This window comes from Carassius carassius, chromosome 46, assembly GCF_963082965.1.
Source record: "Carassius carassius chromosome 46, fCarCar2.1, whole genome shotgun sequence".
In the NCBI taxonomy this organism is placed as follows: Eukaryota; Metazoa; Chordata; class Actinopteri; order Cypriniformes; family Cyprinidae; genus Carassius; species Carassius carassius.
The window spans coordinates 22,234,627-22,254,157 of record NC_081800.1 but is presented as its reverse complement, the minus strand read 5'-3'; the positions used below and the strand labels follow the sequence as shown (position 1 = coordinate 22,254,157).

General features: G+C 37.2%; 1 protein-coding gene across 4 annotated transcripts; it reads left to right on the top strand.

The window, feature by feature from the left end:
• The first annotated feature begins 89 nt into the window (after nt 1-89).
• Nucleotides 90-19,439, top strand: LOC132129204 (homeodomain-interacting protein kinase 1-like). Of its 4 annotated transcripts, none has more exons than XM_059540711.1 (17): nt 90-180; nt 2,997-3,733; nt 4,172-4,545; nt 6,104-6,227; nt 6,551-6,670; nt 6,772-6,858; nt 8,696-8,877; nt 9,660-9,810; nt 11,106-11,310; nt 11,417-11,535; nt 12,638-12,781; nt 14,449-14,603; nt 15,994-16,146; nt 16,287-16,445; nt 17,181-17,374; nt 17,727-17,836; nt 18,591-19,439. In XM_059540711.1, the coding sequence occupies exons 2-17, from the start codon at nt 2,999-3,001 to the stop codon at nt 18,996-18,998; spliced, it is 3,420 nt and encodes a 1,139-aa protein (XP_059396694.1). In that variant the 5' UTR covers nt 90-180; nt 2,997-2,998; the 3' UTR covers nt 18,999-19,439. The 4 variants fall into 4 exon arrangements, with proteins under 4 accessions (XP_059396694.1, XP_059396693.1, XP_059396696.1 ...); XM_059540710.1 differs by having other exon boundaries at nt 14,446-14,603; XM_059540713.1 differs by lacking the exon at nt 12,638-12,781.
• The last annotated feature ends 92 nt before the right edge of the window (nt 19,440-19,531 follow it).

Here is a 19,531-nt window from a genome sequence, read left to right as displayed (position 1 = left end):
ACAGTATTAGACACCCGGAAGCTCGTCGGTTCGAATAAAGGAACGTTTTTACGGAGGGACATTTCTCTCTCTCTCTCTCTCTCTCTCTATATATATATATATATATAAAAGAGAAAACAATGAGGCCTAAAAGGAGAAATGAGAAGCAAGTGTCAAGCTGAGGAGTTAAACACAAAGCAGGTGAGCTGCAAAGATGTAATACTGCACAATGACAGTCGATGTGCGGGTGTGTGAAGCGTTGTATGTATTACAGCGCGTCAGGTTGTGTTTGACACTCAGTCTCGGTTTGTGTTGGCTGCTAATGTAAGTACATGTTAATACATGTTTGACTGTCACAGTGAAAGATGAATAGTTTGTTTGTGAAACATTTGTCTCCGCCGCACCTCTTTTTTTTATGACACAGTAGCAACCGTTGCCATGACAACCTCTCCCAATTAACTGGCTACATCCATTTCTATAGCAACCAGCCTGGATCAGCACCTAGAGCGGTTGCTATGGAAACTGAGTTGTTGTTCTCGGCTTTGTCTGGGTCTATTCAGGAATTCAGAAATGCATTACAATCACTGATCTATAATATAGAACAGTGATTACAATTACATGTGACATGTCTTTTATGATGATGTTTTCATTTTTTGAATTAAAAGTCATTCTAATATTATTATAGGGGCTAAAAGTGCGAAATAAGTTGTTTTATATCTATTTTATCTATATAATTAGATATATATTCTAATTATATCTAAATGGCTAAGTGAAAAAAAATCTAATAAAAGTAACTGAAAAATGTCATTGAAAACGTGTAATTCTTGGAAAAAACATGTTGACTGGTAATTTAGCATATTTTTTATTTATTTAATTAATAAGCAGTGCAGTTATGTTTTAAAATATTAATATTTAATAGCAACTTAAATATTAATATTTTGAACCTATAACCAACTTATCAATGAAAAACCTGAACTTAAAGGTACAATTTGTAAGATATTTGCAGTAAAATATCCCAAAACCACTAGGCTAGTGTTATATATTTTGTCCAGCTGATAACTAACAATATCTCTAATGTTTTCAACTACTTGAAAATCATGAGAAAATTCCCATTCTAAACAGTGACACGGGGCAGTGCAGTCGCCTGTCAATGACGTTAGTTACCCTTTGTTACCGCCTTTACTGACGTAGAAACCACATGACAACAGTGTCGTGGACAAATGCGGAAGTAGCTTCGCGACAAACTTCAACTAGAAAGAGATGCTGATCTCGCTTGTGTTTTACTCGACAGGTGAGTTGTTTTGATTCGTATCTTTACAGAAAACATATGCTATTATAACGATCAACCAGATTAGTATTATGGAGCATACACGTCAAACGCGGGGCATCGCGTCTCTAGACCCACGCGAGGACGCGTCTGATCCATAGTCTGATCGCGTCTTTGCATTGACTTTGTATGTAATCTACTCGCGCAAATCGTTGAACTCACGTTAAATCCATGATTTATCTTTCCGTCTGAGTGATGCCCGCCAGCGCTTGGGTAGAAGACAACACATCCCATCATTCCACTCTCCTTCTTAGCGTCATCAAACCACGCGATTGTTATTGTTTTGATAGTGCGCCCTCTCGTGGCAGGTCCTACAACCTGCACCTTTAATACTTGAAGTCAAATGAAGTTACCCTAAAGAAAACCTAAGATATTTGCATAACTGCATAATATTGTGGAAAAAAAATTAAGTTGTATATGGACATTATTTTATGAAATTAGTTATTTAAAAAATTTATAATTTCAGCCATACAGACAGTGACTTGAGTGCATCTCTTAATAAACATTTTTATTGCCGAATTAAAAGTTCACACACTCAGAGACATGAATAGAATTAGAATAGAGATTGCTAGAGTTAGAGGTCAAATAAGGATGGAAGAGATGTGTTTTTAGCCGATTCTTGAAGATGGCTAAGGACTCAGATTGAGTTAAGTTGTCGAAAGTTTTTCATATTTGTGTTTTTTTTCAATTTTATTATCTACATTTATAACAATATTATTTGTATTATATCACCTTTGCATCAAGTTACAAAAAAAAACAGTTAACGTTAATGCAAGGGTTTTTCTTAATGCAGCGTCTATGGGAGGGATGGTAAATTTCACATTGTTCTCTCTTCTGACTGCCGTTATCAGTCTCTTTCAATTTTTTTCCTTTTATTGAAACTCACAAAAACACTGTAGTAGAGTTTTTCTTTTGCTATTTGAGCAAATGGGAATGCAAAAAATATATTTGTGGTACTGTCAGATCCACTGCTCTTCAAGTTAACCCAACTATGACGTCTTCCGCTGCTGAGAAACCCAGAAATCTGAAAAGGGTCCATTAGTTTTGATTGGTTTTAAAACATTAACATTTGATCAATGTGGCTGACGGAGTCTGCATGGCGGATGCTCTCCTTCGTCCCGGGTTTCGGCACCAGTGTAATGATCTTCAAGGTTGGGGTAAAGGAAGGAGACCAGGGTCGGCGTACGGGGCTCGTGAGAAGCTTTATTTACAAAACCAAAAATAAAACAAAGAAACAGTCGCGGCATGTGTGCGCACTTCGCAGCTTTCACTTTACTGTCTGTTTTCGCAGCCTTCTCGGTCGAGCACGAGTCCCCGTCTCTCTCGTACTTCGCCAGCTGTCGCGCTCCTTAAATGGTTCCCCACGCCAATCACTGCAACGAGATCCAGCTGTTACTTGTTTCTCACCTGAACCACTTACCGCCGCTCGTCTCTTCACTCGTTCTCCCGTTGCAGACTTCGCTAAACCACGCCTCCCCTGCCACAATCAACTTTTGTCAATCAAATTAAATCCATTGTAGCATAAGTTTTGTCTTATTGTCTTTTTGTTCAATCAAATTAAGTAACCCTAAGAAAGTTTATTTATATTTGTTTCCCCAAAAATTCATAATGGTTTGTAAAAGGTTTTTAAATTAATTAAATTGATCAAGCCAGGTTAAAAAAATGATCATTTTCACTTGATCTTTTCTAGGCATGTCTTCTCAAATGCAGGTGTTTTCCTCTCCCTCCGTGTCCTCCAGTGGCATGTCCCGCTCCAAGAAACTGAAGTTAGAAAACCATGCATGGAGCGTGAGCAGCCAGTCAAGTGAGAGCAACTACTACCAGCACAGCCCGAACCAGCTGAATGGCTCCTCCCCTTCCACATCTGGATTCAACCCCAATTACAACTCCTCCAGCCTGGTCTTTCCTTCTTCTGGAGGCTCGCGGGAACAGACAGTGCTACGTGCTGCAGACAGCACCGGCAGCGTCCCAGAGCCTTCATCCTCCTCCTCCTCATCATCCACATCCAGTCAACGTGGAAAAGATGTGGGCTCCACCTCTCTGAGATGTGAGGGCAATCAGAAGCAGGGCAGTCTGAAGCGGAAGAGCGAGGAGGTTGACAGCAGCGACAGTGTGCAGATTTTGGAGGAGCTGTCGGCTCCTGTGCTCCCCAACCGTGTGGCTGGAGGTGGAGGCAATGCCACGGCTCAGTCCATCGCTCATTCCACGTCCACCACCAAAAGCAGCAACTCCCACAGTGAGGGCGACTACCAGCTGGTGCAGCACGAGATCCTCTGCTCCGTCTCCAACAGCTACGAGGTTCTGGAGTTCCTCGGCCGGGGAACATTCGGACAGGTCGCGAAATGCTGGAAGCGTGGGACTAATGAGATCATGGCCATAAAGATTCTCAAGAATCATCCGTCATATGCCCGCCAGGGTCAAATAGAGGTGAGCAGTTATTAACCAGTATAAAAACCTTTCCCAGTCATTGTGTTTTTGTGATAAAATGCTGTAAATGACAAACAAGAAATAAATAAGAGATATTAAGAGATATAAAGGTGCAGTTATGAGAATTAGTCAGAATTGTTAGATATACAGCTGCAGTAAAACAAAAAAATACAGTTTTATAAAACAATATACAGTTGCAATTATGGGAAACCGTTTTAGTTAGGCTATAAAGGTGCAATTTAGAGAAATAGTCACATTACAGTTGGAGGTATGAAGTCACAAATATCAGTTGTGTGACATACAATTTCTTATGAGAAAAACTTTTAATTGTGAGATATACAGTCGAAGTTGTGAGATATGATGCTTGCAATTGTAATATACACAGTCACAATTAGGGCTGCACGATATTGGGAAAAACTCAATCCTGTCCCATTAAAGGTGAGCATCCTCAGCCGTCTGAGCTCAGAGAATGCAGACGAGTTCAATTTTGTGCGCTCTTACGAGTGCTTCCAGCACAAGAACCACACGTGTCTGGTGTTTGAGATGCTGGAGCAGAACCTCTACGACTTCCTCAAGCACAGCAAGTTCAGCCCGCTGCTCCTCAAGTGTATCCGGCCGGTCCTGCAGCAGGTTGCCACAGCGCTGATGAAGCTGAAGAGTTTGGGTCTCATCCACGCTGATCTGAAGCCTGAGAACATCATGCTGGTGGACCCCATCAGACAGCCCTACAGAGTCAAAGTCATCGACTTCGGTTCAGCGAGTCACGTCTCGAAGGCGGTGTGCTCCACCTACCTGCAGTCTAGATACTACCGGTAAGGAATATTTGATGTCAAAAGGAATGGACAAATGGATGTACGTTTACATTTATGCACTGTAACAGTGTACAGAAATTCTGAACAGATTAAAGCAAATGCAAGAGAATTATCTTAATGTTACAGACATGAATTTAAATTAGTTAACTCGATATTATTATGATACTATTATATGTTTAAAAACTATTATATGTATGTAAAACTCTCTTAAAGCCTAATACAGTTTTATATTTACATTTAGGCATTTGGCAGAAATTTAGTTTTAGGATTTTATACAGATACAGAGTTTTACATGCTTCCAAAGTTGTATTTATTCATAAATAGCTGTTCTTTTCTCATATTAATGGCTACCAATATTGATCAAATGTTCCTAACAATTTATAAAATTGGGAATACAGTGGGTATATGTATTAAAGAATCACCCCCCTTTAAAATAATCACATTTTGTTGCCTTTCAGCCTGAAGTGAAGACAGACACAGTTTTTGTTTCATCCAACTGTATTTACTCAGTGCAGCTTATAACATCCAAGTGAAAGATATAAAATACTAATACTAATAAAAATCACTGAGCTGGAAAAAGGATCACCCCTTCTGTCAGTATTTTGTTGAAACAACTTTTGCTTTAATTAAAGACTTTATTCTGTTGGAAAATGTCTCCGTCTCTACTGACGTTGCACGTCTAGACTTTGTAATATTTGCCCACTTTTTTCAACAAAATGTGATTAAAGGTTTTAAAGATTTTTTTGCCACTGTGTGTCTAATTGTCAGCTAATATACATTTTTCAATGGCTGATCATAATTTTTGTAATACTGATATATGGTATATAATATATTTTATTGATAACATGGCTAGAAATAAAGATAAGCTCAAAATAAAAATAAAAAATGCACTGAAATACTGTTTTATCTCATCTTGGAAACTGCAGAAATTGAAAATATGCATTGGATTGTGATCTTAAAATTGTCAAATATCAATATGTCTCTACCTGTCATTCTGCCAATAATATGTACCTCATATCATTTTGATATTTTCTGGGGGTTTAGAAGTGTGTGAAAAAATGTAGGTGGTGTAAATGAATCTAAAAAAAGTGCCATTAAAAAGGAGAAATTCTTTTGAAAGAATTCTATTGAATTGTTTTTGTTTAATGGTTAAAAAGCAGTGGAGCAGTTAGGTTTTAAAATATGAATATTTAATGTAACTTAACCAACTTGTTGTCAGTGAAAACCTTAGACTTTTTTTAACTTAACCTTTTTTTCAAGTATTACTTTATGAAAACTATTTGATATTTGTTCTAAAAAAAAAAAAATTCACTCTTTTTGGAAATGACACAAATAAAAAATTGCCATTAGATTTGAATAATAATCAGATATTAGTATATCTGTCTTTTACTGATATATCCTTCATCCCTAAATAATTTGTTTATAGTAAATTATATGTATCTCATATATCTCTCTACCTGTCATAGTCCAAGTCTTATACACCTCATAAGAAAACCTGTCAGTGCAATGAAGTTAATTTATTAATTCACTTTATTTTCCTTTGTCTGTTGTGGTGCAGAGCTCCTGAGATCATTCTGGGCCTTCCGTTCTGTGAGGCCATTGACATGTGGTCACTAGGTTGTGTCATTGCTGAATTGTTTCTGGGCTGGCCTTTGTATCCGGGAGCCTCAGAATATGATCAGGTCAGTAATAAGGTTTTGTTTTGTCTGAATTTAATCAGTTCTGTGCTAAATCAATTAGTTTTATTCCAAATTCAATTGAGATTGCTATCAGTAGATTTGGTAAGTGAAACAAGGGGTCGCTAACACATCTGCTGAAAAGCCATGCCAGTGGCATTATTCTTAAAACTGACAATATTGGCTGATATATTAGTTTATTGCTAGCAAATAATCTTAACTAGTTACCTTTCTCTGCATACACTACTTGGCTGCATACAACTGTCCACAATGTGTCCATCTGTGAAGAATGAGTGTATAATCTACATTTCATGTATATATGCCTGCAGATTCGGTACATTTCCCAGACTCAAGGTTTGCCAGCTGAGTATCTCCTGAGCGCCGGCACTAAAAGCAGCCGTTTCTTCCACAGAGGCCCAGACTCCAGTTACCCTCTCTGGAGACTCAAGGCATGCCTCGCTTAAAGCACTGCTGTCTATTTTATGTTCTAAGGCATCAGCTGTCAATGGATAATAAAACGCTTTCCTCACTGATGTGTTTCTGTTTTTAGACCCCCGCAGAGCACGAAGCAGAGTTTGGGATAAAGTCCAAAGAGGCTCGCAAGTACATTTTCAACTGCCTCGACGACATGATGCAGGTAGTGTTGTGTGTACAATAATGTGTGAAGAACTCACTGATACAAATGATAGAATAAATGTTTACAGACAGGATTCAAAACTAATGAGGTAAAATATAAATGTGTTATATATATATATATATATATATATATATATATATATAATGTTATGTTATTCAGAAAGAATGAAATCTCATCCATTTTTTAAGAGGTTCTTTGCCGTTAAAAATTGGTGGTGACAGAATAAATACTTATTTTTCAGATTCTTTGTGATGTTGTTGAGATGAATAAGACAGAAGTCTTGGCTGAAAATACACGACTGTTCAAAAGATATATATATATATAAATCAATTCTATTATTTATAAGGATGCATTAAATTGGTCAGAAGTTACAGAAAAGACATTTAAAATGTTATTTCACATAAATGCCGTTCTTTTAAATTTATATTCATAAAAGAATGCTAAAAGAAATACAAGTCAAATGTGGACAGTTACAGTTCTTTTAAATTGTAGTAATATTTTACAGCATTGCTGTTTTTATTCATTTTTTATCAAATAAATGCAGCCTTGGTGAGCATAAGCGACTTCTTTCAAAAACATTACTCAAGCCAAACTTTTGAACAGTAGTATATATTAGGGCTAGGACAATAAATCGATGTATCACGAATCGAGAAATGATTCTGCATCGATTCTGAGAATTTTTGAAGGCATTGCGATTCTCTCTTGATTTTCACTTGATTCTGAGCTTAGTTTTTAGCTGCAGATGGCACTGTGTGCTTTATAATAGCTCTATTCTGCTTGCTGCCAGTTCCTTACACACCACTTGAACCTAAAATAATCATTCATAAAGTTTGAAAAGGTGAAGCGCATTTGATGTTCACAGTGGGCTGTTTACATTAATCTCGCATCAAAAAAGCCGTCGTGCAAGTATATTTAAACACTTACATTAATTAGCCAAATGCATTAGTGCTCTTCTTCATGAGAATTTGAGTGTGCCATCTGCTGTTAAAAACTAAGCTCAGATTTGATTCGAGAGAGAATCATGATGCATTCCAAAAACCTCAGAATCAATCCATGAATCGCGATGCATCGATTTATTGTCCCAGCCCTAGTATACATATCAGTGCCTATTTAAAGGTTACCTATTATGCAAGAATCCCTTTTATAAGGTTTTTGAACACAGCTGTGTGGCCACAGTGTGTGAAAACAACCAGCCTATAACGGTAAAAATCCACCCACTAATTTTTTTAAAATCCCAATAAATCATAAACAGTCTTTCCAAACGAACGGTTCCAGATTTCTCCCTAAATTGATGTCATACTAGGGAAAGTCCCGCCCATTTGTGACAGTCTCTGCCCTATTAGCATAGGCCCCGCCCTGAGTGAGAAGCAGCAGTCTGACATTACTGACAAACACAAAAAATGGCACGTTTTGGCTCATACCCTAAAAGTGACAATTTCAACAAGCTATAAAAAATCATCTTTTATGTATTTTGAGCTAAAACTTCACATACACATCAGAGACTTATTTTGCATCTTGTAGAAAGGGGCATAATAGGTTGCCTTGAATATTCAATACCTTGGTTTTCAGGTACAGCTGCTAAACAGCCTGTTAGGTTTTTCTAGGTTCTTTTTCTTCATTATGATTGAAACCTTGACTAACATTATGAGTAGACTCACTGTAACATATTAACCTAAGTAAACTGGATCAATGCCACTGTGTTTTTTTTTAATATTGACCTAAAAAATAGGGCAGACTTTTAAATACTTCCTTATGTCACATGACGTCTTTGATTATTTATTTATTTATTCTTTATTTTTTATTGCCTGGTTTAAATTAGTTCTTTCTCACACTCCAGGTGAACATGACTAACCTGGAGGGCACAGATATTTTGGCAGAGAAGGCTGATCGGAGGGAGTTCATTGACCTGCTGAAGAAAATGCTAACTCTAGACGCAGACAAGCGGATCACGCCTACCAAGACCCTCAACCACCCGTTTGTGACGATGGCTCACCTTCTTCACTTCCCACACAGCTCACAGTAGGCCCTGTTGTTTATTTGTTGATTATCTACATCACTGGTCTCAAACTCAATTCCTGGAGGGCCACAGCTCTGCACAGTTTATCTCCAACCCTAATCAAACACACCTGATCCAGCTAATCAAACTCTTCAGGATTACTAGAAACTTCCAAGCAGGTGTGAGCTGGAGCTGGTTGGAGCTAAACTCTGCAGAGCTGTAGCCCTCCAGGAATTGAGTTTGAGACCACTGATCTACATATAATGTAGATATAGTAGACACATCTATCTAGTGTTAATTTCGTCAGACGAGACGAAATATGTTCAATCAACGACCTTTTTTTTCTTGACTAAGATGAAACGATGACAAGACTGCACCACTGTCCAAAAACGCTGACTAAGACTAAATTAACATGCATTATTGTTGAAACAAAAATCATTCAACAAGTGTATTTTGTCAGGTAATTATGACAACTAACCAATGTTTGAGATATGTGAAACACTTTTTTTTACTGAAATGTTTATCAGTAATAATCTCAGTAATAATGTGTTATTTTAAAAAAAGATAAACAATTTTTTACTTAAACTAGACTAAAATTAAAAGACTTTTATTAGACTAAAACTTGACTAAAATGATGAGACTTTTAGTCGACTAAAACTTGACTAACAAAAAAAGATATGTGAATGACTAAATATGACTAAAACTAACAAGGACATTTGGCACAAGACATAGACTAAGACTAATTTAAAAATAGGTGATGAAATTAACACTACATCTCTCCCTGTACTCCTCTCTTGTTTTGTAGTGTGAAGTCCTGCTTCCAAAACATGGAGATCTGTAAGCGCAGGTGTACTGCCTTCGACAACAACAAGAACCTGTTTGCCAGCCACAACACGCCCAGCGCAGCCGCCAACCTCACCGTCACCTTCAGCAGTCAACTCAATCAGCACAGTCAGGTGTGTGCTACTGTACAGACGCATTATGGAAAGTTAATTCTTTTGTAATGCATTTGCATTCAGTATGTTGCTTGTAGTGGTAAAAATTAGGGCTGCTCTGATCGCGATCGGCCGATCGTTATGCGCATCTCATCAGTAAAGCCGGTTCTCTAATCAGCGGTAAATTCCATCAGGTGCGTGATTTCACATAGAGCAGCTGTTACTACACGGAGCCATTGTTAACTGAGAAGATGCGCAAATCCAAGTTCATTTTCAGCGTTTATTTGTGCATCTTCTCAGTTAACAATCGGCCGATCGTGATCGGAGCAGCCCTAGTAAAAATAAGAATAGAATTATGTGATAGAATATCACTAAAGTGTGTTTTAAAGAGATAGTTCACCAAAAAATGACAGTTCTGTCATCATTTACTCACTCCAAAATTTTTTTCTGTGAAGGACAATAATTTTTGATGTAGCTGTTTTCCATACATTGTCATTGTCATGTCTGTTAAATCTCAAAAAATTATGAAAAATTCCTACAAAAAATTATCTGTATAACTCAAGCACTATATTCCAAGATATAATTGCTGTTGATTCATGATCATGATTTGCTGTGAATGAATGATTGAATCAGGGAGTCGAAATTTCCCAAAATTTTGGTCTGTTTCTCACAAAGCTATCATATGACTTCAGAAGACTTGCAGTATAGCTGTTATTTTAATATTATTTGTATGCTGGTGTAGTATTTATAAATTTTTTTAATTAGATTTTATTTATATATTTTCAGTTCTCATTTTAATTTGACTTTAATTAATTTTAGTCAAAATATTCTTATTTTGTTACATGCTTTTTATGTTTTTATTTTATTTTTTGTTTTTTGTTTATTTATTTTGCTTTTTAAGACTTAAACGTATTTCAGTTAATTGCCAAGGCACATTTCTGTTTTGAATGTAATTTTAGGTTTTCGATCTAATATTTATATTTTATTTTATTTCAGCTTTATTTCAGTTACCAAAGATGATTTTTAATACTTTTAGTTAAAACACTGGAATATCTGGAACAAGTCGGATGAACTGCTTATATGGGGTTGATTTAGTTTTTTTTGGGAGCTTGACAGATGTGGTCATGCATGAGTTGTCTGCATAAAGAGGTTTGAAACAACATGAGGCTGAGCTGCTTTAAACAACATTAGAATTGTCATTAATAGATGAACTATTGCTTTAAAGCATAGTATGCATGCTATATTAAGGTATTTAGTGATGTTTCTGTGCTTAGTCAATGTTGTTAAGAATCTCCCTCTCTTTCCATAACTGCCAGATGGCCTCCTCGGGTGGCCAGTCCCTTTCTCTTAGCAGCAACGTCCCTTTACTGAACTACCAGCCTGGTCTGTACCAGCAGGCCACTATAAATATACCAGGCTTGGCTCAGCAGAGTGTGCCATTGCAGGCTCGCCCTACTCAGCTGTGTGCCCAGACTGAGCCCTTCCAGCAAACCCTCATTGTGTGCCCTCCTACCATCCAGGGTGAGCCTGTACCCGACCCCTTTTACCCAACCCCACCGCTTTGTCCTTTAGACTCTTACTGCTTCCAAGTGCATTTGAACTGAATCACTCATGTTTGATTCACCAGGGCTGCAGACCTCCAATAAACACGCTGGATATCCAGTGAGAATGGACAACTCTGTACCCATAGTGCCCCAGAACCAGTCCACCCAGCCTCTACACATTCAGCCCAGCATGCTCACACAGGTAGGCATCATGTTTGTGTGTTATCTGAATGTGTTTCTCCTCTTTACACTGTTTTATATGATCCTTGTTTCTCTTTTCTTGTGATTTCCTCCCTGTTAGCACATTGGCCTTTATGAGTATTGAGTCAAAATCCTTTTGAGTCTGTATCTCATTAGCCGATATTCAGAGTGGGTGCATCATGAACTGTAAACACAGACTCTTTCCAGGAAAATATTGTAGTCAGCTGGCATTTATAGTAAATATGATTAAACCAGGATCAGTTCACATGCACGCTGCACTTAACAAACACCAAATTTTGAAAATGAGTCATCTGCTCTGTTGAAGTTACAGTTTCTATTTACGCTATCTTTTGAAAATTCAGGGTTGGTAAGATTTTTTTTAAATGCTTTTAAAACAAGTCTCTTATGCTCACCAAGGCTGCATTTATTTAATCAGTGATACAGTAAAAAACAAGAATATTGTTAAATGTTATTTTAATTTAAGACAACTTTTATTCCTTAAATGGCAAATTGAATTTTCAGTGATCCTTCAGAAATCATTCTATTATGCTGATTCGCTCCTCTAGAAATATTTCTTATTATTATTCATGTTGAAAGCAATTTTGTAGATTAATACTTTTTTGGAAACCATGATACAATTTTTTTCAGGATTCTCTGAATAGACAGTTTAATGTCACTTCTGATTCATTTTTAATGCATCTTTGCTGAATGAAAGTGTTTTAAAAAATCTTACTGACCCCAAACCGAGTGTTACCAGTTTTCAGCCAAGATTTCTGTCTTAGCTTTTCATAACAATGAATTTGAGAGAAAGAACAAAGGCATGCATTTATTCTGTTTACCAGCCATTTTTAATCGGTGACTTAGGAAACCCCTGAAAGAAAAGGTTGAGATTTCAGCAAAACCAGTTAAGTTGTTGCAATCAGGATGTTTCAGGTCTGTTAGTGAGTCGCTGTCTTTACTGCCAAATGATATTGATCTGTTTTGTATTTGACATTGTTTTTCTTCATTCACAATAATGACGTGGTGGAAAGTCTTGGCGAGTTACTTTCTCCATCAGCTCAGCCATCGTTTTGTAACCGCTCCACCCTTTCCTCCATTCTCAGTTCCTCCACACATCCCTCTATCCCTTCCCCAACCATAGCAGCAGCAACACGCCGCTGACGGTGGCCTCCCTGCGTCTTCCAGTGGCGGGAATGACGCCGCTGGCTTTGGGCTCCCGCGGTCTGGAGCAGAGTGCCACCATGCTGGTAAACCTGTGCCCTGCAGTGTGATGCCTTACTTCTCTTCTTCCTTCCTGCCCCTCTTTTTCTTTTGCCTTTTTTGTTTTTATAAAAGATAGTGTACCACACAGTAATTGTAAGAAAACATATTTTTCTCTTTAGTTGTTTTCATGGGCAGCATACAAAAATACTATGCGACCAGTCTAGTGTAATTCACAATATGGCTCTTATGAACCAGTTCTTTTAATAAATAATTTAAAGAGTCTCAGTTGAATCAGCCAAATGAATTCTTAATGGAATGACTCACTGAATCAGCCAGAGTGCGTTCTGAATCATCTAGCTCACTTAAGCTGTTAAGTTATCATTATTTTTGTTTCATTTTTTAATAAATCCTATTTTAATAATAATATTTTTGTATAATAATAATGCAATTTTTATAAATTCTGTTTTAATTTAATAATAATACTTGTAAAAAAACAATTATTTTTGAATAAAATTTTTTTAATATAATTTATGAAAAAGTTTACAGATATGTATAGAAGCATTCACTTGTGCATTTATGTACATGCACAGACTGGGATTCTGACCGAAAGCATCACAGGTCCCTAATGTTAATTCTGTCCACACTGCTGTTACTCCGTGATGTGATTTGAAGCTATCAAATGAATTGATGTGATTTGCTCTTTTGCCCTGTTTCTTTTCTTTTCTTTTCTTCTTTCCTCACCTGTCAATCATGATTTAACAAGGTGGTTTTCCTCTTGGACTCGTGCTGCATCTCTTCTGGGCCCCAGGGCTCTATCCAGTGAAGCATGGCTGCTTGACTCTATGCAATCCAAATGATTTCTCTTTCCACAGACCCACTCTTGTGGCAACAAATGTCTCCCCATTGACTCATTCTCCTTTTTTCCTTCCACTGCTAACCAATCATTTCCTCTCTATGCAGATAAATGGACTGTCAACTGTAACTCGTCACTTGTTTTGCTTTGGATTTAAATTCCCTGCGCAGTTGTTGTTTTCTTGTGAATTTAGCATCTATTCTTATCTTTATAAACGACTGATCTGCTCAAACTCTTATGATTTTCTGACTCCCGTTTCCCCTTTAATCATCAAAGATTCACGATTAACATAACCTCCTTGGTCAAGTAACATAATTGAGATGAAAATTGAAATCGACTTTCTCACGGTGTTGATTTGTTTAAATGAAGTTATGCATGATTTTAAGAGCTTTTAGGACAGGATCTGCTTTTCACGTATGACAGGAAGAGAACGAATGCAGACAGACTGAGGGTTGAGACGCTGAATGTGTTTATTATGCATCTGTCAGTCAAAGTGCATCAAAGGCCTGTTTACACCAAAACTCACCGCAAAAAGAGCAAAACGGAACGATATGAAAATCAATTATTGACAAAATATTAGTGTGTGTGTAATCCATATTTATACCGTACCTGCCCAGCACCATTTTATTACAAAAGCCTTGCTTTGATCGCAAAAATTCACCTTTATAGTCATAATTTAGTTTACTGAATCACGGTTCACCTGTGTTTGACAATAAAGCTTGTGACCAGAGTGTGATCAGGCCTTGTTGCACTAAATGAATAGAGCTGCTGAAATGCAAGTAGATTTGAGTTTCTGACTAAATGGTTTTGTTCATTTGTCTTCGTGTGTGTGTGTGTGTGTGTGTGTGTGTTTAGCAGGGCTGGCCTGCAGGGACCCAGCAGATCCTCATTCCCTCTTCATGGCAGCAGATGTCAGGCATGACCATGCACAATCCCAGCCAGCCTGTGCTGTCCGACTCACCCATGGGCTCTCTGCTCTCGGACAACACCACCCAACAGAACAGCAGCTGGAGGTCAGAACTGACCCACAGCACTTTACACTTCAGGTTCTGTTGCCAACCTGAATTCTTTCAACCATCAAGTCGGAGTTGTGCAAAAGCTTTACTATGGTGCTGTGCTTGAATATGAATGTATCTGGGGTTTGCTTTAAATGTGAATCTCAAAAAACCTGTCAAAAATATCACCTAAAAATCAAATATATTAGTATTAATTAAAACACATTAGTAATCAGGGAACTACACTAACCTTTTCCACTGGTGGCACTTGTGCGACTAACTTTTTCAGTTACTGGCGCAAAACATGATTTGGTTGCACAATTTTTTTTGCCGCTCTGGATAATAATGAAACTGTATTGCATTCAGATATGCTTTTTATTTTACTTGCCATCTTTTAAACCACATGCCTTCTTTTTTTAATTCCTACACGCAGTGCATTGCTCCATCTTGGTACCTTAACCCAGGGCCGTAGCTGGGGTTAGAGGGGCCCTGGTGCAGATTGTGGGCCCTGTTTGAAATTGTTTAATATTTACTGTATGTTCGTTCTATTTATTTATTTGTGCTATTTACACAATGTTTACTTTTTTTTTAGTTTGTAGGTGTCCAGAAACTAATTTAAAATAGCACTGCATAGTCTTCACTGTAAAATAAAATACACAGTCAAACCAAAATGTATTCAGACACCTTTAACATTTCTCACATTATCACAGTTTATTTGTTATAGTTTAGAAATTGATAGTAAAATATGACAAGAACTCAGAGTTCAACTGTGTCAGAACTAATTCATCTTGATATGTAATGGAATCAACCAAAACTTCAGACAACTGTCAGTATGACGATATTTACACAAATATCAATACTTTGTTGAACAGTTACCAAGCAAGCAATGCTTAATTTTGTTCAGTCTGTTGTGTGAAAAGGTTGCATTAGCAATTAAAGAAAGAAACACTTAAGCAAAACATGGTCAGGTCCCTAATATATATATATATTTTTTTTTTTTTTTTTTTTTTTTTTTTTATCAATTTCACTGGTAGTCTACAGTATGAAGAATTTTTGGGTATAATATTTCACAGTTCGCTGTATTTTGCTATACTCACTTACATAAATGAACTAGTGTCCTGCACCCACTGATTACAGTGTTAAAAGCTTCAGGTTGTACTTGCATTGATGACGAAAAAGCATTTAGCAAATGTACTAAGTGTGAATATAACTTAAAAGTGATGAACTGGAATATTGCACCCAGCTGTTCCCGTTAGAAATCTTTGCAGATTGACACTGTGACTATGTTGCTGCTAACTGTTATGTAGGACAACGTGCTGCTGCAATAAAAACTGAATTTTACAAATTGCAAGTAGCTAATAATCAATTACAATTCTCAAAACAGCATGCATTTAATACACTCTGCCAGGGGTCGTGGAGGTCAGTGCGATGGGACGCAGCAGGGCTCTGCACAGGGGTGTAACGTGAGCACACAGCCCTCCCACACAAAGGCAGCCAGCAGTCGTACACAGCAGAGTGGAGTAAAGAGGTCAAAGGGTCGACATGCTGAGAGCAGAGCCAGGTAACGCTGTTAATGAGTCTCAGAACAAGCAACCATTTCAAGATTTATCATGAAAACAAGTGTCTGGATAATAGATTGGAAAATATACATTTCAAGTCAGACTGTCCAAAATATGGTACTGTTTTCTGTCTTTGTCACAGACCCACGTCCTCCCAGCAGCCGACTTCTTCAGTAGCGCACAACTGTGGTGATGTGTCCCAGCCCATCATCATCTCGGACACGCCGAGCCCCGCTGTCAGCATCATCACCATCCACAGTGATACTGAGGACGAGGACGACAGGAAGTTTCCTCCTGAAAGGTGCGGCATCACTTTCACATCCCTACCAGAACTCTTTATTTTAGTTGTAGTGTGTTTGTGTGTGTGTGTGTATGTTTGTATATATAGTTAATTTCATGCTACATAATTTTTCTTGTAGAAATATCTTAATTTTGCATTTGTTTATTTTTTTTTTTCTATATGGTATTTATATGAATTCCAAAATGTACAAAAAAACTAAAACTAATTGGGTAATCTTAGTAAAAAAAAATACACATTTGAGTCATTAAGATTTATTCAAATAAATGAATAACAATCAAATAAAATTAATAAAATGTATCATTTTATTCAGTAAGGATGCATTAAACTGATCAAAGTGTCAATAAAGACAAAAAATTATATTTCAAATAAATGTTGTTCTTTTGAATTTTCAATTCAGCAAATATTATCGAAAACAATGTTTCTCAGTTTCCACAAAAATATTAAATTGTTTTCAACATTGATAAGAAGAAGAAATATTTATTAAGCACCAAATCAGCATATTAGTATGATTTCTGAAGGATCATGTGATTCTAAATATTGGAGTTATGATGCTGAAAATTCAGCTTTGTATCACAAGAATAAATTACATTTTAAATTATATATATATATATATAAAAAAAACTGTTCTTTTAAATGGTTATAATATTTAGCAACAGGTTTTTTTCATTGTTTTTACAGCCTTGGTGGGTATAAGAGACTTGGTTTAAAGACTTAGGTTCTTCTCTTGTGTGGCAGCTTTAGTGTGAACCAGCGTACAAACGTCATCAGCTGTGTGACTGTCCATGACTCCCAGGACTCGGACTCGTCCACCAGCACCCCTCTCAGCCCCAAATGCCTTCCCAACTTCATTGAGAACAACACACACTCCAAGTCTCTAGCCGTGGTCCCGCCGTCAGTGAAAACACAGCTCTGGGATGGAGCGTCAGGAGGTCAGTGAGACTCATTCTGACTTCTAATCATCTAAATACCGAGCTTTGATTAATTAAAGGGACCACATTCTACACTCCAGCCTTTTCCCTTCAAGTCCATTCATGATAAACAAAGCTTCTCACACTAAAATCAGCCGCAGTTCGTTTTAAATGACCATTTTAGAATTAACCAGAATTTTTTTTGTTGCTGTAACTGTTTATAGGAAAGTGCCCTCTGTTATGATTGATTCACTTTGTCGCATTTTAAATGAATAAAATCAAGTTTTTGAATATTGAAAATATTGAAATGGTAATATGATAATGTCATGGTTGTACAGATTTGGTTGTAAAGATTTTTTTTCTGTACCTCTAGAGCAACGTACTAATGGTTCTGGAAAATCAAAGAAAGGAACGTCCTCACAGTCCAGCGACCGACATCAGAGAGCAGCATCAAACAGATCTCAGCCTCTCAACCTGAGCCAGGTACATCTCTACAGGTCCACATCACACTGACATCAGATTGAAACTTTTGAAATATCTGTTAGCTTTGAGGTCATCTAAAGTCAAACGTTTAGGGTCAAGTATGTTTTTTTTTCGTGTGTGTGTGTGTGTGTGTGTTTTTTTTTAAATTGATACTAATATTAATATTAATAATATTTATTCAACAAGGATGCATTCAATTAATCAAATGTGAGATTTAAAGACATTAATAATGTTATAAAACATTTTAATTTCAAATAAATGTTATTTGAAAACTCTATTAAGTGAAGAATCCTGAAAAAAATGTGTCATGGTTTCAATAAAAATAAATATTGATTTGAATATTTTTTCATTATTACTGTCTTATTATGATCAATGTTGAAAACCGTTTTGATGCTTAATATTTTTGTGGAAAATTACAATTAAATTACAATTTAAAATATTTTAAAAAACAGTTAAATTAAATTGTAATAATATTTCATATTATTACTGTTTTACTGTATTTTTGATCAAATAAATGGAGCCTTAAACATAAAAGACTTGTTTAAAAAAATAAATAAATACAAAAATAAAATCATGATTATTGTATCTTTGACTGGTAGTGAATCTGGATCAACTAACTGTTTCAACAGGAAACACAACATCTCATGGCAACATTCAAGTTTCATGGCAGAAATTTTTTTAATATAGCTTTTTTCCAATCAAGTCATCCAGTGATTCTTTATGTTTTTGATTCACTCTGTGATTCATTCGACAGGCGCAGCAATCAGTGATGTCATCCCACGACCGTGCAGGGGGCGGATCCCTGAGACGCCAGCCCACCTACCCTCCTACAGGCCCCTCCCACTCCTATAGGCTTCATGAAGCATCGCTCTTCGGCTCTGCCTCCAGTCTGTATGCATACCCTGCATCTGCAGCCCTGGCCTCAGTGTCGCAGGCCGTGGACCAGCTGCACAATTCAGCCGCTTCCTCCTGTTCCTCCTCCTCCGGCCGGCACACACGCCCCGCCGGCCCGTACTCAGCCTCTCTGAGCCTTCTGCAGAAGAACAGTGCCATGGGCGTCATAGCTCCATACCAGCAACAGCAGCTCTCCACACCGTCCTATCAGCGGCCTGCGGCATTTCCCCTCAGCCAGAGGAAACTCAACCAGTACCGCTACCTGTGAGGAGCAGCCGTCTGAACATGTGCTATGACATATGGGTAATACCAGAATGGTGTCATGGATGTTTAAGTGGAAATTTCATTTTAGCTTCTTCTTTTAGTGTTTTATTTTCTTTAAAGCATTTCAGTGGATCATGTCTTGCATTTTAGATCATTTCAAACCATAAAGCAAACACAAAACACTGAAATGGTTTTTAAACTATTTCTTAAAGGTCACGTTTTTCGTGTGTTTTTTTGAAGCTTTGATTGTGTTTACAGTGTGCAATATAACATGTGTTCATGTTTCGCGTGTAAAAAAACAGTATTTTTCACACAATTCACCTATCTGTATATCGCTGTTTTCACTGTCATAAAAATGGGCTGATGACTTCCTTGTTCTATGAAGTCCCTCCTTCAGAAACACGTAACGAGTTCTGATTGTGCCAGCGGTTCCTGTGTTGTGATTCGACAGCAGCTGAGCGCGCGCGCTGCCCTCCTGGAAACGCGATTGGGCTAGTTTTGGACAAGTTTTGAGAAGCAAGTGGGCAGGATTTTTGA

What these genes read in the sequence shown, in the direction of transcription:
- LOC132129204 (XM_059540710.1), top strand. Translation starts at nt 2,999, where the DNA reads ATGTCTTCTCAAATGCAGGTGTTTTCCTCTCCCTCCGTGTCCTCCAGT. An exon ending in AGCCCAGCATGCTCACACAG is followed by an intron (nt 11,536 to 12,637) that starts GTAGGCATCATG and finishes CTCCATTCTCAG; the next exon opens with TTCCTCCACACATCCCTCTA. An exon ending in CTGGGATGGAGCGTCAGGAG is followed by an intron (nt 17,375 to 17,726) that starts GTCAGTGAGACT and finishes CTGTACCTCTAG; the next exon opens with AGCAACGTACTAATGGTTCT.